General features: G+C 58.4%; 1 protein-coding gene across 2 annotated transcripts; it reads right to left on the reverse strand.

The window, feature by feature from the left end:
* Positions 1–504: 504 nt before the first annotated feature.
* Positions 505–20,867, reverse strand: KRT80 (keratin 80; the record flags this gene model as incomplete). Of its 2 annotated transcripts, XM_082850823.1 has the most annotated exons (9): positions 20,368–20,867; positions 14,363–14,571; positions 9,800–9,860; positions 9,426–9,521; positions 2,818–2,982; positions 2,286–2,411; positions 1,437–1,657; positions 886–941; positions 630–754 (listed from the first exon to the last, which is right to left on the reverse strand). In XM_082850823.1, exons 1-9 carry the CDS (start codon positions 20,665–20,667, stop codon positions 630–632), a joined length of 1,359 nt encoding a protein of 452 aa, XP_082706949.1. In that variant the 5' UTR covers positions 20,668–20,867. The 2 variants fall into 2 exon arrangements, with proteins under 2 accessions (XP_082706948.1, XP_082706949.1); XM_082850822.1 differs by lacking the exon at positions 886–941 and having other exon boundaries at positions 505–754.
* Between the last annotated feature and the right edge of the window lie 1,047 nt (positions 20,868–21,914).

Below are 21,914 nucleotides of genomic sequence, written 5' to 3' on the forward strand. Positions count from 1 at the left end.
TCCGGGCTCAGGTCCCAAACACCCAGGGAGCCTCTTCCCCTCCCTTCCTAATACTGTCAGGTCTCCAGGGAGCCCAGGTGGTGCAGGAAAGCCAGGGGTCCTCAGCACCCAGCCTCCCCAGGAACTCCAGATGCAGAGGGTGCCCAGGCAGTCCCATCAGCCCCTGGTCCGTGGCTGGCCAGGGCTGGGGGAAAAAGGGCATCGCCTCGGTTCCGAGGCAGAGGCAAGGCAAGACCTGAGATGTGAGTTTAGGGCAAGGGTTGGGCAAAGGGTCAGGGGGACCTTGGTTCAGAGCCCTCTGTCGTGGGGAGGAGCGAGGAGGTGCAGGAAAAACAGATGCCCGACCCCAGTTTACCCAGTCAGGAAAACCTCTGGCCAGAGGTTGGAAGGGTGGGACTGTGAGATATTGATGTGGAGCCCAGTGACTTTGAATAGCTGGTGACAGTCCTGTCGGATCCCTGGCAACCCACAGAAAGGCAGTCAGTGTTTCCAACCCTCCTCTTCTTAGTTCAGGGTCAGGTTTGCCTTCCTTGCCGACCTAGAGGCTCCAAGCTGCTTTCCTGAGTCTAGCTTGTATTCCTCCTGCTGCAGGGGAATGACGTGGGGCTCCTGGGGTCCGGGCAGCAGCCTCACTGCGAGAGCTCTGACTCCTGCGAGAGGAACTTTTCCGAGGTTTCGGTGATTTTGATCACGAGGTCTCCCCTGGTTTTCTTTTTCCAGGAGGGGGCTCTCGAGAGGCCATGCTTGGAGACAGCTACAGGGAACATAAGGGGTGGGGCAGGGTACGGGCTGGAGGTTTGGGAGCCATTTAGTATGATGCCTTTAGGGCCATGAGCCCCCCGCTGTCCACCTCCCACCATGGGTTCTTGGGCCAAGCGGGCTCACCAGTTCTAGAGCTGGACTGCATGGATCTGATCATAGTGGCTGAGGGCAAGTCCATCCTGGGGGAGGAGGAAATGGTGGGATGTGAAGGGAGCCTGTGGCTTAAGCTCCCCTGGGATTGGGGGCCTGGGGACTGGCATGAGGAGGGCGATTCTTAGCTGTCACTCCCAGCTCTGGGCTGCCCTTTTGTGTGACCCTGGCTAGCCAGCTTGTCCTCTCTGGGCTCTGTCCCCTTTCCCCTGCATGAATGGCTGTGATTTACTGAGCACTAATTTGTGACAGGCATTTGCACGCAGGATCGTATTAATCCTCTGCACCACAGGCGAGCCATGCTTATGATCGGTCCATTTTCCAGACAGGAAAGCTGAGAATTTAATGAACTGGGCCGAGGTACCATTTTGTTTCAGTGGCTGAGCCAGGACATGAATCCAGGCCTGCCAGGCTCATAGAATCATGCTGTGGGCGGGGAGGGGGTGGAGAGGGCCGGCCTTCTATGGGGCTGGTCCTACAGTCCTCCCGCGCTCCCAGCCCCACCCCGCTGGTCCAGCTCCTACCGGCTCTCCTCGCCCTCCACCAGCTTGCGGTAGGTGGCGATCTCCACGTCCAGGGCCAGCTTGGTGCTCATCAGCTCCTGGTAATCACGCAGCTGCCGCGCCATGTCCTGCTTGGCCTGCTGCAGGGCGGCCTCCAGCTGGGCCAGCTTAGCCTTGGCGTCCTGGAGGGTCAGCTCACCCTGGCTCTCGGCTGCCTTGATGCTCTCCTCCAGTTTCAGGCACTGCAGCCAGGAGGACAGAGGGAAGGGGTCAGTGAGCAAAGGTGGGAGAGAGAGACCGGGCCAGGGCCAGGAGCCCACCTCTGTCCTTGGTGGGGGTGTGCATGGGGAGGGAGGACCTAGCACGGCATTCCTGAGCGTGGTAGTGGGTTGCCTTGCAGCAAGAGGGCATTCAGCTAGACCTAAGGAGACGCTTTCCCAAGGCCACCAAAGGGGGAAGCACAGCAGGCCCCCAGAGGAGCCTGTCTCAACTGTCCTTAAGGGATGACGCTTCTCTGGCTGGAAGCTGGGGCTTAGGCCTCCCCTCCCTTCTCTCCGTGTAGCTGGTGGGAGGCCTGGAGGGAGGCAGTGGGCTCTGGGTGTACGCGGCGGGGCGCTCCAGCGTGCCAACAGCCCCGGCCAGTTTACAGAGCACTTCTACCTGCAAGGCTCATGTGATCTGCAGAGCCATCTTAGGAGGACGGATGAGGAAACTGCGGTCCAGGGATGCTAAGTGACTTGCCCAGGGTCACTCGACCAGGGCTTGCTTGGACTCAGCGTGTGTGACTGTGTGCGTGCGTGAGAGTGGGCGAGAGTGTGTGTCCCGCGCTCCTCCCTGCTCCCCCCCCAGGTGGGCACTTCGGACGCTCACGTGGCTCTTGGTGGAGAGGATCTGGGACCGGAGCTTCTGGATGTGCACTTTGAGGTCAGCGATCTCGCCGCGGCTTCTCTGGAGGCTGTTCCCAGCCTCGGCTGAGCAGGCAGCCCGCTCTTCCAGCTGGTGGTGGTGGAGGAGGCGGCAGTGAGGGGCCGCTCAGTGTGTCCCCCCGGCACCCTGGCCCCTGGCCTCTTCTTCTTCCTCACCCCCGCGCCACCTCCTCCTCTGTGGCCCACCACTGCCCCTCCTCCCCCCACCACGTCCGTCTCTGGATGGCCTCTCCTGGCTGCCCTAGACTGAGCCCCACGGGCCGTGCCCACACCTGGCCTGGCATTGCTGGCTGGCAGCACCACCGTGAGCCTCTGAAGAGTGCAGACTGTGGGCTTGCCCCTGTCCCCATCACCCCTGGAGCCGGACACAGCGCTGGGCTCTCACATTCTCCTTTCTGCTTGTGAACTCACTGCCGTGGGCTCCGTCCGCCCGTGTTTCCCCATTCCCCTCTCCCAGAGTCTCGTGAGCCCCGAACCTGGCTCTGGGAGTACGCCTTGCCCTCTTCCAGGCTGCGAGCCGTGACGGCGTCATACTGGGCCATCACCTCCTCCATGATGCCGCTCAGGTCAACGTGGCAGCGGCTGTCCATACTCACGGTCACCGACACATCCTTCACTTGGGCTGCCAGGTCCTTCAGCTCCTGGCGGGGCACAGACTTGGGGGCTCAGGGCTGGTAGGGGGGCACCAGACCCTCGGCCAGACATAGTCCCCATTGTGCATTCATCCCCCGGGCGAGGGGAGGGCGGGCTCCTCCCTGTCTCCCGGGAGAGATGCTCAGAGGATAGATGCCTCCCTGCCCCGCCTCGCCAGCTTGGACTCTTGGGAAGCAGCTCTTGGCCCCCCCGCTCACCCACCTGTTGGTCTTCCTCTCTGTGAGGACAGGGAGGGACCCTTGGCTCCAGAGGCCCACCCTACAAGCCTTATCCCTCTTGTTTCCCCCCGTCTACACTGTTGTCCACTCCTAGGGCAGACCACCTTCCTCCTCTCCTGGCGGGGGAGGAAAGGGCCCAGGACCTCTGGGCCTGAGGGAATTCTACCATTGGGCAGCTTGGCCTCCCCTACCCCTGCCCTCCCAGGATGGGAACTCCCCGAGGGCCCGGATGAGCCATTTTCACCTCCAGGCCTCCATATCTGGCAGGGGAATGTCTCTGTTGAACGCATGTTGGGATGGAAGCCCATGAATGATGAGGGCAGGAGTAGACCAGAGGCTGACAGTCGAGCGTCCCCACTCCCCTGCCAGTGGCCAAGGTACAGGTGACTCCAGGGTCGCCCTGGGGACTCAGTGCCCCTCCCCATCTAGCTGAGGGGCTTGCCCGCCCACAGCAGGATTTAGCCTCAACGTCTTCTCTTCTCTCTGTCCTTTGGGATCCTGCTTTCCCCCTCTTCTCTGTCCTCTTCTCTGCCCAGAAAATGCTAGCCTATGTTCTCAGAGACCCTGGAAGCGTTAAAACCTCCCATTTCCCTGGGGGCTCATGATAGCCCAGGCTGTGTGTGTGCTAAGGGCTCCCCAGGCATCCTCACATCTCCTCCTCATCAGGTTGGCACGATTGTTGGCCCCAGATTACAGAGAGGAAGGAGACTGCAGCGCACAGAGTTGATGGAAACAGCTGTGAGTGCAGGGCTGGACTCCAGAGCCTTTGCGGCTCCTGCTAAGCTCACATAGTGGGGTGGACACAGGAGCTGAAGCCCCAGATCTGCTTTCTGTCATGGCCCACAGCCTGACAGCTTTCTGGCCTGAAGGTTCAGGGGTGTTTAGAAAGGCAGGTGGGGACGGGTGTCTTTGTAGGGGCTGCAAGGTGTCACCTCCAGGGCCCTGGGCTGCTTTCCCTGGAGGTGCTGCTCAACAACCTGGGCCTGGGTGGGGCCCGTGTGGGCATAAGCAGAGTGTCCGTGGCCAGCATCTTACAGACAGAGCGAGGCAGGTGGCCGGGGAGTCTCAGAGAGGCAGGGAGGGGGGCCGGGCACCCTGGGAGGTGGGGCGGGGCTCAGCCCCGCGGAGGGAGGGGGTGGGACAGGGACGGCATAGTCACTCCAGCCGATCAAACTTTGTTTGATTCAGGATCCAAACAAGGTCCATACACTGTCATTGGTCCATCTGTCTCTAAGTCTCTCTTATTTTGTAGATACCATCTCCATCTCTCTCTGTCTCTGTCATTATTTTTTTCTTTTTCGTATTGAAAACACCGAGTTGCTTGCCCAGAGTGAATCTGGCCGATTGCCCTGCGTGTCGGTGTTTAACGCGCTCCCCTGGCCCCTGCGTTTCCTGAAAAGTGGCAGTTGGATCAGGAGGGCTGCTCAGATCCAGGTTTTGGTTTTGACTCTTGACCGCATTCTGATCTTGGTTCCTGATTTTGGGCCCCTCCCAACCCTCATCTGTCTTTCTGCTCAGCGAGGCTGTGGCTGAGGCTCTGGCGTCTGGCCCTGCGGATGCTGCTGACCCGCAGCTCCTATCCCTGTGGCTGTAGACCGCGGGGTCGGGCAGCTGCGAGGCCTGCAGAGGAAGGCCGCCCCTCCCCTGTCCGCTCGCTGCCTGACCCCGCCCACTAGCATCTCTGATGATCAGGATCGCCTCCTGGAAAAGGCAGCTTGGGCAGGGGCAGAAGCCTGTCTCCACCCTGGAGCCCGCGGGACTCTGGGCTCAGTGGCCAGCTGCCCTTTAGGGGGTTCCCTGATGGAGGGTTTTGGCTGACCTGCAGATGGACTTAACAGAGATCTCGGAGCAGAGGCAGCAGGAGGCCCCAACCCATGCCAGAATAAGGTTGACGGTGCCTACGGATTCATGCCCCAGCTCTGCTGCCTTGGGTCATCTTTGGAGACTGGCATCTCCCAGATGGAACGGACATCCCTGCCGGAGCTTGGCTGTGAACCGTTTCAGAGATATAGCTGATGGGGCTCCCTCAGTCACCATGTTGTGTAGGTGGGTGGACTTGGGGTGTTTCAGACAAAGGTCTCCAGGGACACTTGCAGCCCAGGCCTAGGGTAGCGTTTGTTATGGACGAGGAAAAGGCTAGGGCGCTTCAGAACACAGGGCGCCACCGGGGCAAAAGGATGGGAGAAACACAGTTGATGGGGCAGCCTCAGATCCCTTCTGGAAAGAGGCAGCGTAAGCATGAGCATGGTATACAGCAGCAGGAAGTGGAGGGCTTAGAGCATCTGCAGACCTGTTCAGACAGGCCAGCCCCTGCCGGGCTGCAGAGGGCATAACAATGCTGACTTGTGTGGTGTGGGAGTGCCACCATGGGATGGGTACCTTCAAGTTGGCAAGAATTAAGCCGGGGTACAGTTCAGAGCTTCGCTTAGGAGCCAGAGTCTGAGGAGGCTGCCATGCATATGACCACTCTCGTTGTGGTCCCCCAGGTCCAGGAAGATGGTGACTCTGAGGGGGTACCAGTACTGCTTGGTAAAATGCAGTGTTTAATGGCACTGGGGGACTTCCCCAGTGGTCCAGTGGTTAAGACTCCGCGCTTCCACTGCAGGGGGCACGGTTTCGATCCCTGCTGGGGAACTAAGGTCCTTTGTGCCGCGTGGTGCGGCCAAAAGAAAAGGGAACTGAGTTCTGAGTACCACCACATCTTATTACCCGAGCAACCCTGGCCAAGTCTGTAAACTTAGCCGAGCCTCAGTTTTCTCATTTGAAAAATGTGTATAATTATGGAACTGAACAGAGCTAACATTTAACAAATACCATGTGTCAGACACTGTTCTAAGTGTTTTAGGATATATTAGCAAAATAAATCCTCTCAACAGGCCAGTGAGCTAGGTGCTATTGTTCTCCCCATTTTACAGATGGGGAAATTGAGGCATAGAGAAATAAAGGAACCTGCTCAAGTTCACATAATCACCAAGCCAGGATTCAAATCCAAGCTGCTCTAAAGTTCATGATTTCTTAATCTTTATCCCTACTTTATAGGGTTATTGGGAAGAGTAAATGAGATTACATCTGGAAAGCACTCAGCCTGGTGCCTGGAATGTAGTAGGTGCTCAATAAGCAACAGCTAAGGAAACTATTGTTGTGGTTGGTAACGGTGATGGAGCCGGGAGGAGGTGTCCAGGGCCTGGAGCAACCTCCCGAGGCACCGCGAAGGCAGGTGCCAAAGCAGCTTAGTCATGCCAGGTCCTCTGCAGGCATCAGCATCCTAGGAGGTGTGCCTGGGGGCAGGGGGTTGTCAGCGGATTCCGTAGCTAATCTCCCTGGAACCAGAGTGTATGGGTGGGGCAGGTGGCATTCTGGCTGGATGCAGCCAGGCCCCCGTGCACTTGGGAGCTGGGGTGTACCCTGGAGGCTGAGGGGAGATGGGGGCCCCAGGGTCCTCTCACAGCCTGTATTCCCGGAGGTGAGGAGTAAAGGGGTTGCCTGGGAGGCTGCAGTGTATAGATGAGGCCCTGAGCAGCCTATGGCCATTGGCTTCTGGGAAAGGCCTTCCACAACTTATCCTGGGTGTGTGTGTGTGTGGTGTGTGTGTGTGTTTGGGGGAGAGGGGAGGGCTCTTTCCTGGGACCCTGGGGTGGGCCTATATAGCCGTGCTTTTCTGGTGTCTGCTCCAAAGTTGAAACCAGAGAGTCTGGCCTCACCTGGAGCTACTCACATCCCGCCATGTTTTCCTTCTACCTGAGCTGGCCATGGCTGGCACCTGCCTGTGCTTGGACCTGCTCTGTCTGATGCAGTAGCCACTAGCTCTCTGAGGCCACGAGCACTTGAAACGTGGCCAGTCAGAACTGAGATGAGCTGGAGGTGTAAAATACAGACCAAGTTTTGAAGATTTAGAACAGGAAAAAGAATGTGAAATAGCCCATTCATTTTTTTATATGGATTACATATTGAATAATCATATTTTGGATATATTGGGCTAAGTAGAATACATTAAAATTATTTTTTTCCATTTCTTTGCTTTTTAAAACAATGTGGCTACTAGAAAACTTACAATTACCTATGTGGCTTGCATTATATTTCTACTAGGCAGTGCCAGCTTAGAGACCCGCTGGTGTGGGGAATCTTTTTAGCAATGGGTCAGTGTTGCCTTCTCGGCCTACAGAGGTGTGTGGAGAGAAACTCAAACCTCACGGCCCGATATCAACCTGCCACCTCACTGCCTCCAAAAGCAATAATAACTGCTGTTATTATATATATTATATATAACATGTAATAATAATATATTATAAATATGTTACAATATAATATAAATAATAATAAATGCACTTCTGCGTTCACTGTGGCCCTTTCTCCACAGCAGTCCTCCAGCAGCACAAGCCATACCTTTACCCCGTCTGTAGCACCCACGCTGGTCCCTACCATGGGCTGCCCATCATGCTTAGAATAAGGCCCACAGCGCATCCTGGGCCCCGGACCCTGCATGAGCTGGCCCTTGCCCGCTCTGCCTGAGCCACAGCTGCTGCTTTCTCTCCCTCCCAGGATCAAATCATTCCTGCCTCAGGTGCTTCACACGGCTCTTCCTTTGGCGGAAGCCACCTCAAGTCTCTGCTGAGCTGGATCTTCCTGGTTTGGGCCTTCTCACGCTTGGGCCTCCTCTGAGATGCACCCCTGTCAACACTCGGACTCGGGGGCGGAAGCCTCCCTGCCCTCTTGCAGTAAGGCATCACCCTGTTTCTTTGCATATCAGCAACTTTTCACCCTCCAAAATGATCTTGTCCACATAGGTGCTTACTAGCCTGTCCCCTCTTAGCTAAGTTGTGCCTTCCTGAGAGTAGGGAACTAGCCCGCCTGGCTCACTGCTGTGATATCAGCGCCTGGCATCTAGCGGGTCTGCCATAAACATTCGTTCAGTGAATGAACCGATTTATCCCATCACAGTCCGTTGCGCCTGGGCACCCGCTCCCCACACCACTCAGTGGGCGTTGGAGCGGCCTGCCTGCGAGGGCTGCCTCCCTGCTGTTGGCGAGGGTTGGGGTGTTCTCTCAGTTCTGCCACCTCCCATGGCTGTAGGCGGGTCTCAGGCCCACGGAAGCCCCTCTCGGGGCTGAGCCGCCGGAGAGTAGCGAGGCCCACGTGCGGCCACGAGGCCCGGTCTCGTCTCCACAGGGCGAGCCCTGAAGCCGTGGTCAGCAGCCCTAGGGCATTTCAGCGGACCTTTCTGACTGCGGTGGCGACTTTGACCCCTGCTCTGCCCTGGGCTGCGTTGCCATAGCTTGGCGCCAGCGGTTTGCGGCGCACAGGCTGCTGCACCGTCATCCCCAGCGAGGGTCCTGCCTGCTTGTAGATGAACTGAAGCCTCGCCCCATCAGCCTCCTCACCCCTGAGACGGGGGATGTAGAGAGGAGAACACACGTCCCAAAGGATGCCCGGGAGGCAGAGTGGCTCCGAGGGGTGGAGTCCAGCGGCAGCGCTCATCTGCTGGCGGCACTGGCAGTGGGACAGGCCTTGCTGGGCCGCTGTTCCCCCAGGCTCAGCTGAGGACATATGAGAACGTGTCTGGAGGCTCCTCTGTCTACATTTACTGGGTCTCTTTTTTTAGCTGCCCCACGCAGCATGTGGGATCTTAGTTCCCCAGGGATCGAACCCATGCCCCCTGCAGTGGAAGTGCAGAGTCTTAACCACTGGACCGCCAGGGAAGTTCTTACTGCATCATTTCTGTCTGGCAGAAGCTAGTGTTGTCTGGGAACCAGAGAATCTGACTATAGGTCTTCCCTGCCTGACCCCAAAATGGAGGGGGGTGCAGTGAAAGCCTATCACAGCTAGAACTGTGGGTGTCTGTAATTTAGGCTACGGGGATGAGAGAGAGGTTAGTTCAATTAGAACGGTTGTTCAAGGCCTCCTGGTTCCCTGCCTGAGGCCACCTCCTGACCCTCGATGTACCTGGTCCCCTGCATGCCCTCAGCACTCCAGCACCCGTGAAAGCGGGGCTCTCCCTGAGAGAGGCTTTGTGGGAACCTGCCGCACTCCATGAAATGAGTGACGAGGGGACACGCTGCATTATTGACAGCAGCGTGCAAGGGGTTTAGGAAACTGTTACATCTGTGGCTGCCAACAGTGAGTGCCTGCTGAAGTTTCCACGACCCACTGGACACCTCTGCCTCCCCTGCATCCCTTACCCACGGCTCAGCGGGACCCTGGCCCCATCTTCTCACCTGCTCGTAGATGCTTTTCATCAGGACCACAAAGCTCTTCAGGCCTTTTAACTTGTTCTCTAGTCCTGTCCGTCGAAGACACTCTGCATCCAGGTCCTGGGGGTGGGAGCAGCTGTGAATGATGGGAGAGGGAATGGAGGGGTCCCAGGGCAGGGGTGGGGTAGGGGGAACTTTGCTTCCTGGGTGAGATGGGGGTGATTCCCAGAGGAGACCTGGCTCAGAGCCTGGCAGAAGGAGAAGGGTGGGGACAGGTTCATGTCTCTCTGCCTGTGGTCCTGGGACTCAGCCTCTGGGGGCTTTGCTTGGGGATCCTGAGCAAACGAGGGCAGAGTGTCCATGAGAAAGGAGCCCCCGGGGCAGGCTGGGGAGGCTACCTTCTTCAGCTGCGCAAAGGTGAACTCCATGTCCGTGCGCTTGGAGATCTCGTCCTCATACCTGGGAGGTGGGGAGGGAGGGAAGGGGGAGGCAGGGAGAGACAGAGAGAGAGAGGGGCTGCTCAGCTGGGTGTGGTGGGACTCGGCGAGGGTTTGTTTAACCCTCCTTGGGTGGGGCTCAGGGCCTCTGTAGCCCCACTTGGTGCCTTGTGCCGGTTAGGAAAACGTGGTCCCTTTCTTCAGGTGCATGCAGCCCCTCTCCTCCACGATACCCTAGTGCTGGCTCTGGGGCAGCAGGCAGCCCGCTTCCCAGGCTCGCTCCTTGATGAGCAGCCATTCCTCTCCCAGCGGCATCTGCCCCTTTCCTGGCCGTACTTCACATTCACCTCCTCCAGGAAACCCCTCCTGATTGTGCAGCCCTTTCACCCTGACGTTTTGTTCCCTCGTCATTTTCCCATCTCCTCCCCGGAGAGTCTCAGTTTCCAACAAGCTGTCTTTGGTTGAGTCTGCTCTGAGCATCTTCCTTGCACGTTATCCTCTCCTAACTCTACCTGTCCCTGCAGCCCCACCCTTATCCCCACTGCTTTGCTAGACAGCAGGACACCATGCCATCTTCCCCACAGAGGGAGGACAGGAAGGGCATGGACTTTGCAGTCAGATGGGCCCCCGGTGTGTTTGGGGGCAGGTAACTCCACCCCCTCGCTTGTCTTTCGCGGTATGCACGTGTGCATGTGCATGGGTGCATGCGTGTGTGCATGAGGGCTGAAGCCCACCGGCATTCCACAAAGGTGGGTTCCCTCTCTCCTCAGATGTGCCTCTTCCTTACTCAGTCCACCTCATTTTCAGAACAAGAACGCTGTTGGACGGTGAGACGGGCTCCCTGGATCCTTGACCTTACATTCTTGGCCCCCGGGGCTGGTGTCGGCCAGCTGCATGCTTCCCACCTGCAGCCCTGCCTGCCCCAGCGGATGTGGGGATTCTGTGGCTTCCTGTTTTCTCCCCTCCTCTTCAGGGAATGCCTGAATCACTGGCAGCTCTAATTACAGCCACCCGCCTGCCCCAGTCCCTGACCTCACAGATGGGGCAGCGTCACCCATCGCCCACGTCGACTAGCTGGACCTGCCATCCCCTAGGCCTTCTTTTCCCCCTGCCTCCCTGAGGGACTCAGGGGAGCAGGCCCCAGGGGGTGAGAGCCCATGGGGCACTTGGGCCTCTGGAACTCAGTGTGCTGAGGGCCTGCACTCTCCCCAGTCACTACCTCGGCTTCTGAGAGTTTGGAGGGACTCTGAGAGTACGGGTCATGGGGGCAGGGTGGTGGGGAGGGCCAGGGAGACTGGTCTGCAATCTGGGGCCTGCCAGGGCAAACAAAATGCCCAAGAAGCTTTCCTTGCACCCCGTCCTGTGACCCTCAGAGCTGCTAGCCAGGGATGTCCTATCGGTCCCATTTCACAGATGAGGAAATCGAGGCACAGAGAGGGGCTTGGAGGCTCGTGCAGTGTGCTGGTTAAGCATGGGGCTCCGGAGCCAGACTATTTGGGTTCAATTCCTCACTGTCTTGCTAACTAGCTGTGTGACCTTGGACAGGCTGCTTCTGTGTGCCTTTGTCATGATAATGTTGATATTGTAAGTATTAAATAAGTTAATACATAAAGTGTTTACAACGGTGCGTGGCACCCACTAAGGCTACTGCTATTATTATTACCCAAGCTCCCTCCTCTCCAACACCAGACCCCGGCCCTCAGCCCCTCTGTCTCAGCATTTCCAGAAAGAAAACACGGGAACCCTCATTGCAGGCGAGGGAGGGGGCAGTTCTCTGCACATCCTTCACAAATCTGACTCGAAGAGGCTTCCCTCTGAAATCTGGGGGCCTCCTGAGTTGGGGACAGGGGTCTGGGGAGCCCCAAGCTGAGCAGCTCCCACTGACTGGCCTTCCCCATGCACGCCCTGTGTCCAGCCTCTCCCCTCCCCCCACCCCTCTTCTCTGGATAGCAGAGTTCTGCCAGCCTGGGTGCAGGACCTTGGGGAGAAGTGTCCAGTGGGGAGCCCTCCGAGGTGCCAAACCTCCTTTTTATCCCTCACTGCCCTTCCCAGCCTTCTGTGCAGCCTTCCAGCCCCCTTCTCGTTGACTCCACTGCATTTCAATTCCAGTTCACCCCCTCAAACAGATGCTCTTGTGCACCAGACAGCTTACAAAATCGTATGCGACATTCCTGAGTCACTTGCTGTGTGGGCTTGGGCAAGTTGCTTCCCCTTGCTGGGCCTCTGGTTCATCCTTAGTAAACAGAGGGGTTAGCTAGCTGATCCTTGGGGTCCCTGCTACATCAAAGCTTTCGGAAGTCTCCATTCCTATAGAGGCTTACGTGATGCCACGTCCCCCTATTCACCACCGATCCCTTGCCAGTCTGTCAGCCACCGGCTCCCAAAACCATTCTTAGCCCTTTTCAGCTCGTCACACCCATACCTCCCCCCACCAAACTTGTTTATTTCTAGGAGTGAAGCTGATCTCATCGGCCTTGTAGGCTCAAGGCACACCCCTCCCTGTCAGGGCTTGGTCTGGCGCCTCCTGGCTCCTGGGGGCCCCAGGCTTTGCACAGCCAGGCTGCAGCTTCTGTGGCTCTGGCCCGCAGACCCAGAAACCCTCCAGCCTTACCTCCCCCAACTCAGGTGTGTTCCCTACCCAGAGAGGGGAAGAGAGGCCCTGAACCTAAATAGTAAAACCAGGCAGCAGATGCAAGCCAGGCAGCAGGCCAAACGAGGGGGGCTGAGCCAGATTAAGACAAGTAGTGTTTGTACAGAATTTCCAGTTACAAAGTGCCTCTGTGGATGTGATCTTGCGGCTCTCACGGGAGCAGCTTCCCCCGGGAGCTTGTGAGGTTAGGGATGGGACTTAGTATGCATGGCCACGTGACTGAGGACAAGCCCCCGCCCTCTCTGGGCCTCTGTTTCCTTCCCCATAAAAGGAGGATCCAAGTTGCCATCCAGCTCTGCCATCCTCTGCTCCTTTGAGGGCCAAAGACCTGCTAGGTATCAGTGAAATGAGTCGTGGGCTCTGGTGCGCCAATATGATTTCCCTCGACACCGTCAGAATGGGCAATCAGATTCCCTGTGTGTTTCCCTAGGACCTGGGAGGGCAGGGCTCGGGGGAAAGGTGGCCCCCAGGTCAGAAAGGGGCCCAGCCTCGAGGACAAGCCCAGGCCAGGGCTGTAGATCATGCCAGTTGGCTGGGAAGTTCCAGCCAGATCCACAGATGAGGAAACAGGTCCCCAGAGAGGGGAGAGCTCTCTGTGTGACCCTCCCCTCTGCATGTGGTCTGAGCAGGGGAGGCCATGTGGAGAGGCGGTGGGCAAAAGTCGAGCCAGGTCCCTGGACTCCTGACAGGCTGCCTCCACCCTCTGACTCTGGAGGCTTTGGGCCTCGCCTCAGATCCCTGGCCTGGGGTCCGGCCCAAGCCCTGCCGGAGGAGGGTGCGGGCTCAACCGCACCCTGTCCTCCCCTCACCCTGGCCGGGGGCCTCCTTGCAAGGAGACCGGCCTCTCTGCTCTGCCCAGCCTCCTTGTCCTTGAAGCCGTGGCTGTTGTCTGGTCAGAAAGGGTCACCTCTCCTCTGAGCTACCAGGGTAACTGGTCTGCTTTTCTAGACTGGCTGAGTCAGCTCAGCGAGCCCGAGTCAAGGCCCGCTGTGTGCTGGGCACTCAGCCTTTTAGGGGTCAGAAAAGGGGCCGTTTATCAGCCCCAGGCACCACGCTGAACTCTCGACTTCCTCCTCACACCAGCCTTGCCTTGGCGTCAGCCATCACCGTTCCCCCTCCACACGGGAGGAGACTGGGGTTCACGTGTGAGGCGACTTGCCTGAGGTCACAGAGCTAATGAGGGGTGTGGGCAGGGAGTAGCCCCCTCCCACAGGACATAGTCATGCCCAAGCCTGGGCCCTTAACCACTGGACCATACTGCTTGCCAGCCGCTTGTCCCCCTGTCTGTGTGTCCCATTAGGTGATAAAAGCATCCTGCAGGCTGGGGCTGTTCTCCTCATCTCTCTCTAGATCCCAAGTCCACTATTGAGGTCAGGCATGCATTACCTCTAGGGGACTGTTTCCTTGTGCAAACAGACCCCATCATCTCTGCTCCTTGCCAGTCCAAGAGAGGTCAACATCCCAGGCTACATTCAAAGCAGGAGCCCATCTGTTGCTCTAGCTAGTGACACAACTTCCCGTTGCCAGAGGGTCGTGCGGCCGAGAGCCAGTGTGTTTATGGGCACAATGGGGATGCGAGCTGTGACAGTGCCCAGGGGCCAGCAAGCACAGGGCTTGGCCGTCAGCCAGCATGAGACTGGCTTCGTCGTAAGGGTCACTATTTGGGGGGTCACTGTAGCTTCACTGTCACATCCTCCCAGTATTTATAGAGTACCGCTACCACATTGCAGGTCTTGAATAAGCAAGTGTGGACTAAAGAATTGTTTTCTAAAGAAGTTTCCTCTTTTTCTGGCCTGGGCTCCCGGACCTTGCACCTGAGCGCATCTTGGTCCCCAGCCTCAGTCCTGGCCCGCATGCCCATAGGGCGCCCCTACCTGATCTGAAACGCCTTCACCGTCTCAAGCTCCTGTCGCAGTTTGGTCTCAAGCTGGCCCCCCTCCTGGTTCACTTCGCACAGTTTCTCCCGCAGTCGGCCCTGGTGCTCCTCGTAGAGGTGTCCAAGGTCAAAGGCTGCCGAGTCCCGGCTCTGCAGGAAGCGCCATCGGGTTTCCAGCAGCTGGTTGCGATGCTCCAGGGCTCGCACCTGGGAGAGCGGAAGGGCTGCCGTGAGAGGGCCAGGTGCGGCCCAGCCAGCCCACGCCCCTTCTGGGGGCCTCCATGCGAAGTGGCAGCTCATCTGTCCGGAGCACACCCGCGGAGCACACCCACCCCGGGCCCTCACTCAGAGCCTTCAGGTGGCATCTCCAATTACTGATTGTTCAAACTGCAGATGGTGAAATAAGGATGGAATCTGAGAATCCCAGGGAGGTGGAGACAATTAGCGAAGGTTTCCTACGGGAGGGCCGGGGCCAAGGAGATGAGGGAAGGGGGACTAAGCTGTGAACTGCCCACATGTGACAGGCTCTCCAGGCCTGCCTGGGGCTTGGGTGGGAGACCCCAAGGAACGTGGGGTGTCAGAGGCCTGTCTGCCGCCCACCTCGGCAAGCCCGGTCTCATCTTGCCTTGGAAACTCAGCAGGGTAGGGCCTGGTTAGTTCTTAAATGCTAATCGTCCCGACAACCCTGGACTTGTAGCCCCTCCAAGCCTCAGTTTCCCCAGCTAGAAGTCAGGGATGATGTCACCTGCCCTGCCCACCTGCAGAGAGAAGAACCCGGGGACGTGCTTTGGAGCAGCAAATAGCAAACTGCTCTGGCTCCCACTGTGCACCGGGCCTTTTCCTACCTGCTGGACATCTTTAACGCACTAAACCCCCAAACAACCCAACGGGGTAGGTGTTATTTTCAGCTGCACTTTACAGACAACAGAACAGGGTACAGGGAGGTGAAGTAGCTCGCCCAAGGTCACACAATTAGCAAGTGGCAGGGCCAGGTGCGGAATCCAGGCAGTTTGGGTTTAGAATGTTTGAACCGCTGCAGCATAGGCCTCTGGTTGGCTGCAAGGTCTCTGCAGGCCCTGGGACCCAGCTGCCCTTGCTGGGCTGGCTTCTGCCTCTAGTTAGGGCCTGTCTTGCCTTGAGAACAGAGACTGGGAGGGCTCTGGGCCCAGGGCTCCTTTCAAACTCTGCGTCCTCTTCACACTCTCCTGCTCAGACTTCTGCAGGGGCTCCTACAGCTCCCACCCCAGCCACCGGCAGATTGGCAGGGTCCCTTCTGAGTCCTCTCCTTCCCTCCACCCAGTTCAGCCCAGCGCAGTCTGGGGGCTCCCCCTGCCTCTTCCCCACCCCGCCTGTACTCTCCAGGCCCGACCTTTCTCGGGCACTCACTCTCCTTCCCACCATCCCAGCCCCTCCTCCATGTGCTCCCAGCCGCCTCCCCTCTTCCCTCCAGTATTTGGCCCTCGTTTGTCCTGATCCCCCACGCACCCTATCAGACTGAGAGCCATCTGCTTGCCTCTTGGGATCCCTAGCCCATCAGAGCCCGGGACACGGGTAAGCCACCGAGGCGAGACGGGTGGCTGGGGCGAGGCGCCTGGACAGTGCAGGCTGTTGTTGTCATGAGGATGTTGTGACAACGAGCCTGGTGAGGTTCCCTATGACCACAGGCAAGTAGCTGGACCTCCTCCCGTCCACGGCTGCCATCAGCTCCCAGAATCACATCCTGAAAAGCCAGAACCACAGCCAGGAGCCTTTTGGATCAGCGGGTCTATACCCTTCATATACAGAGGAGGAGATAGGGGCCCAGGGCAGTCAGGTCACGTGTCCAGGGTGTCCACAGCAACTCGGTGGCCAAGCTGCACACACAGGCCCATCTGACGGCAGCTGCTGCGCTGGACATTCGTGGTCCTCTTCCTCCTGAATTTGGGTGCCAGGTGGGCTCGCCTCTCTTTCTGTCCTGCCCACGTTCCCGGGTTTCCCTGAGATACTCTGCTGCTCTGCGGAAGGCCCCTTTGACCCTTGCAGCAGACAACACCAGCGGGAACACTGGACAATGGCATTTGTGGGCTGTCATTCCCCTCCTTAACTCCCACTGGGACCGGTAAATTCTGCTTGAAGCTGACTTTAAGCCTACAGTTTGATGTCATCGCCATCAAACAGGTTCAGTAGGGATGCAGTCGAGAGAGTTTCTGTCCTACTTGTGTGTGTGAGGGATTGCTGGGTGGGGGTGAGGGCAGGTTTCTGCTCACTCCACCTTCCCTGTGTTTTGACAAGTAAGAGCCCCATGTTTATACTGGGGGTGGGGTGGGAGGAGAGATGTGAGGCTCCCTCCTCCACCCATAAGCAACCAAAAAGCCCTTTAGACCAGGAAGTCCTTCCCTCAGTCTAACCTCGATCCCCTATGCTTTAGTACTTGCCTGCTGGGAGATGGGGTGCATTTGGCCAGCCAGTCCAAGGGCACTTTTGCCTCTGGGGGATGCCGGGAAGCCCCCTCTTCCTGCTGCCCTTGGGGGAGTTGCTTGTTGTCTCAGTGGGTGGGGATGGAAACTCATCCCCCGCCCAGAACCTTCCCTGCAGAAGGGCTCCTCCCTCTCTCGGAACAAAGGCCTTGGGAGGGCAGGAAATCCTGGCACCCTGTGAGGGGCAGGGTTAACTGCTTCCAAGCTGTCAAGGCTGCCGAGCACCCCCCTCTCATTCCCCTTCCTCCCCGTCCTGGCTGACCCCTGCCCTGAGCTCACAGGCGGCAGCTCTAGGAGAGCCTCGGAGAGCAAGCCCCTGGTCTACCTGCTTCCCATTTTACAGATGAAGGAACAGGCTCAGAAGCACAGAACTCACTGTGACCCAACTCCAGGGTCCCGGGCCGCCCTGTTGAAAAGCAGGCCCAGATGAGGGTGGGGAGAGATGTGCTTTCTGTGGAGGGAGCTGAGCAGCCTGGGCTGGGCTGGGCCCCCCTCTGACCGCCTGGGAGGCTTCACGTCCCCAGCCCATGGCCCACAGTCCGTGCACATGAGCGTTCCGAGCGATGCCTCTGGGGCTTGCAGGTCCTACTCCTCAGGTGGGCGTGGTGTCACATCCTCTGCCTCCAGCCAGAACTTGGCTTTGCCTAAGGAGCCTCAGGGTCTCTTCGTCAGGAAGCGCTGGTTTGTGCCTTCCCTCGTGCAGGTGCCCAATGGCTCTGGTGACTTCCAGAGGCCACACACACCCAGGGGAGACCCTGTGCCCGACCCTCTGTCCCCAGCCATTTTACCCCCTCTATAGCCTCCTTGGGCGCCACTGGTAGAGTCCCCCCTCTTGTCCCACCTCCATCCCCTCTGGTGTCTGCGTGTGAGGGTGAGAGGGCGAGAGGGCCCAGCCAGCAGCCTCTGCTGGATGTTGGCATTGCCCTCTCCCTTCCTCCCTCGGCCTCCCCTCCTGCATGGCTGCAGCTGTACCAGTCCTTCCACTGGCATGAGCTCAGGGCTACCCTCAGAGCAGGAGCAGAGCAGGGAAGTGGAGTCTGAAGCACAGAGAGGGTAAGTGCCTTGCCCAAGGAAACACAGCCTCCAAGTGGAAGAATTAGCATCGCTCCAGGGCCCCTCGGTGGACTCCTGGGGGTCTCCCCGCTGACCCTCTCCCTCGTCCTCCTCTTCCTCAGTGCTCTCTGATTTCTCTCGGTGCCTCAGAGGGCCCAGAAGGGGATGTGGAGCTGGAGGGTGGCCCTGCCTGTCTCTTCTCTTTGCCTAGAGCCCACCCCTCCACTGGTGATGGCGTCTCACCCCCTGGCTCATGCATCTCTATCCAGCCCCATGCTGCACGCCTACCCACGAAGCTCCCCACCCCCCTCCATCAGGGCCCTTCCTTCCCTCTTACCAGGCTGGCTCCCTCCTGCCTGGAAGGGACTAAATGGGTTCAGGAGTTCCCTGGGCCGGGCCCATTTATGGTATTTTTAATATAACAAACAGAATGCACCTGGGACGTGGTAAGGGCTTTATAAATGCTTTTCAAAAATGATCCCGTTTGACAAGCTCATTACACCGATGTGTAATGAGGCACAGAGAGGCTAAATAATTTGCCTGAGGTTATGCGGCCGGTCAGAGGTGAGGCCAGGATGCAAACCCCGCAACGCGACTCCAGGTTTCACGTTCTTAACCTCTGCTTGCTTCCCCTTGGGCCCTCACGGTCTTTACAAGGAGGGATTCGAGCTAATAACAGACCTTCTCCATAGAGTTGGTGGATCGGCTGGGACTCCTTGGGCAGAGCCCCAGAGATCAGCTTCCCCAAGGGGCTGGCACCCCGGCTGCCTGCGTCCCACCCTGAAGAGCACCCTCCTCAAGGCCAAGTCTTGAACTGCGGATTGGGAAGCTCCAGTTCTTCTGAAGATCTTAGAGGGCATCGCCCTGGCCCTGGGAACAGAACCCAGACCCCTCGGGCCCCTCCCTGTGCCTACACACCCCTCCTGTCCCCATGGCGGAGAGGCGCAGGGTGATATCAGCCCTGGCGTCCAGGGAGAAAGCCACCCATCCGCGCCGAATTACAAATTACGTAGCTCATGAAACATTCCTTTTAAGGGATTAAGCTGTATTTGGAGAGGAGGTGGCCCTGCAGGGACCTGCCTTCCCAGGGCAGCGGGCTCTTCTCCTAGGCTCTGGTTGTCCTCCAGTTGTCACTTCCCCTCCACACCCCTACCCCAGGCACCCCAGGTGTGGGTGCAGGAATGCTGGTCTGGACGCATGAATGCGGGAGAGGGGGCCGGGGAGAAATGACTCCCACCTCGAATGCTACTGGCTTCGTGTCTCACAGACCTGAGTTCAAGTCCAGACCGTACCCTTGCTGGTTGTGTGACCTTGGGCAAGGTACTTCACCCCTGGGCTGCTCTGTCTACACAGGAGGGGAACTAGCCACTGTGGAGCGCCGGGTGGTGTGGGCAGAGCACAAGCCGGTGCTCCAGAAGTTACTTTCTTCCCTCTTCCCCTCTCTGTGAGTGCCCACCTAGTGGAAGTACAGAGGGACACAGGCTGGGAGAGCAAGGGGAAGAGAGGGACCCAGCCAGGGGCAGAAGGATGAGGGGTGGGGGGCAAGAAAGTTGAGTTTTCCTTTTCTGTAAAATGGGCATGAAAATGACTTCTTTCCTAAGGTTGAGGGAAATTGAGATAAATATGTAAAGTACCCAGCACAGTTCCTGGCACATGGTGAGCTGTTAATGATCAGTAGCTGTTACATTCTCGGGCAGGGCAGCAGGGAGCAGAGCTGGGAGGGCTGGTTAGGGGAGGTCCTTGGAGGAGGTGAGTGAGGACCGGCTTTGGGAGGTAGACAGGACTTCCTTGGAGCCCTTGAAGCCCTTGCCCTGGGCCGGAGATGGACACCAGTGCCCAGACCGGCATGCTGGCCATGGCAGTGGGGTCCAGGAAGTGGGGTGCCAGGGACTCAATCCCTCTACTCAGGTGGGTGCAGGGAGGACCGGCTGGCCACCTGTTTCTGACTCGCAGCGTCCATCCCTTGCATCCCTATCTCCTGACAAGCCACAGCTGCAGCCCCATTCTGCAGCCTCCTTCTGGCCTCCCCACATGTGCTGCCCGCCCCCCGCCCCCAGCCCCTGCCGGTGTTTCTGACCCTGGGAAGCCGAACAGAGCCAGCAGCGTGGACAGGAAGGTGGGCCCTGTCCATCTGCCTTGGAGTCGGACTGCATGCAGCCCATGCCCCCATCGGCCATTCTTATGAGGGGGCATCCTCTTGGCCACACTCAGAGCCCCTCCCTAGTCCACGCCTGGGAGGCAGGGTGACCCCAGGCCATGCAGCACATTATTATCCTGACACCCCTCAGAGGCCATTCTGGGGTCCCTCTGTCCCCCACATCAGGGTGGCGCAGGCACTCCCCTCCCCATCTCTCCACTCAGAGCCTGCGGAGTTAGCAGTGCCGACTTCCCATTGGCTGGGGGCGGGCGTGGGACGTGATGCTTGGGAGGTACAGAGCTCAGCCACCTGCCCAGGGCTTAGTTTTGAGACAGCCCCTCCACACCTTTTGCTCACCTTGCCGATCAGGGAGGCAAACTTATCATTGAGGACCTTCATTTCCTCCTTCTTCTGGCTCTCCTGCTGCTGCGTGGCTGGGTCCACCTTGAGGTCCAGAGGTACTAGCAGGCTGGGGTTCACGGTCACCCTGGGGATGGTGCTAGCTGTCAGGCAGCCTGTGAGGCTGCTGGAGCTGAAGCCCGGCTCGGGGGCCCTGTAATTGCTCCATCCGGAGGTGCCAGGCCAGGGCCCGCTCGCCTGGGTCACGTCACAGCTGGTGAGGTTGCCGAAGCCGACGACGCAGGAGCGGCAGGCCATTGCAGGTCCCGGGACCCGGAGCGGGCAGGGCGCAGTGAGGGGTGAGTAAGCCTTGAGGGGTGGCGGCAGCTGGCTCCGGTCGCAGGCAGGGCAGGCTGGGGACTGAGGAGCAGACACCTGTCACACAGTGCTCATTAGCTCCTCGAAGGCGTGACGCCTCTCAGCCCGACCAACCTGTTAGATGATGTGGTTCCTGCCCCTCCCCCGGCACCATGGACCCATCTCCTCCCGGGGCAGGGATCTGCCTTGCTGAGGGGGGCTGTTCATAGGCCTCCCAACCAAGCCAGGCCTGGCTCCAGGGGAGAGGGACACAGCTGGGCTGGCTGGCTGGGTGGGTGTCGGGTGGTAGCCAGAGGAAAGGCAGCTTCAACGAAGAAGGAGAGAGAGAGAGAGAGAGCGCGCGCTATGCCTCTCACTGAAGACCTCACCGCATACCTGAAGGCTGACGTATCTAGGCTTACATATTTCTGGAAAAGATGAGGCAAGCGCAGGCCCTGGGCTCCTGAGTGTAGGGCAGCTGTCCTGGGCACCGTGCCAGTCTGGCACTGGAAAACCGCACCTTGACTGTTTATTTTCTGCATGCGCAAGAGTCTCCCCTGCTTATCTTCTCCTCTTCCTTTCTTCCTCCTGCTCTCCCTCCTTCCTGACTTTGATCTATCATTTATTGAGTACCTAATGTGTGCCTTCCACCATCTGAGGGGCTGGAGAGGAAATAGATGGTCGAGGTCAAGAGCCTGTGGCTTTGGACAAGTGAGAATTGGTTCAAGACTCAGCATGGGGACTTCCCTGGTGGTGCCGTGGGTGAGACTCCGCGCTCCCGATGCAGGGGGCCCAGGTTCGATCCCTGGCCAGGGAACTAGATCCCACGTGCACACCGCAACTAAGAGTTCGCATCCCACATCGAAGGAGACTGCCTGCCGCAACTAAGACCCTGCGCGACCAGATAAACAAACAAACAAATAAATTAAAAAGTCATCCCTGCCCAAACCTAAAAAAACAATTTCATCTTAAATATGAAGTGTAAGTAGAAAAGACACCGATTTGCTCCCGCAGAGCCTCTGATGGAGTGGCAGAGGGTTCGGCCAGCCCAGGGCACTCCCTCCTGCCTTCCTGAAGTTCTGGAGACACCGCTCTTCCACTTCCAGGCACTTTGCAGCTCTCCCGGGCCTGTCTCTTCCTTCCTCCCTGGCCTGATGTCCCAGGGCGCTCTTGCCCTGGCTGGATGGCTCTGTGTGCCCTCCCTGGAC

The sequence above is a fragment of the Leucopleurus acutus genome (assembly GCF_964270905.1).
Source record: "Leucopleurus acutus genome assembly, chromosome: 11".
NCBI lineage: Eukaryota > Metazoa > Chordata > Mammalia > Artiodactyla > Delphinidae > Leucopleurus > Leucopleurus acutus.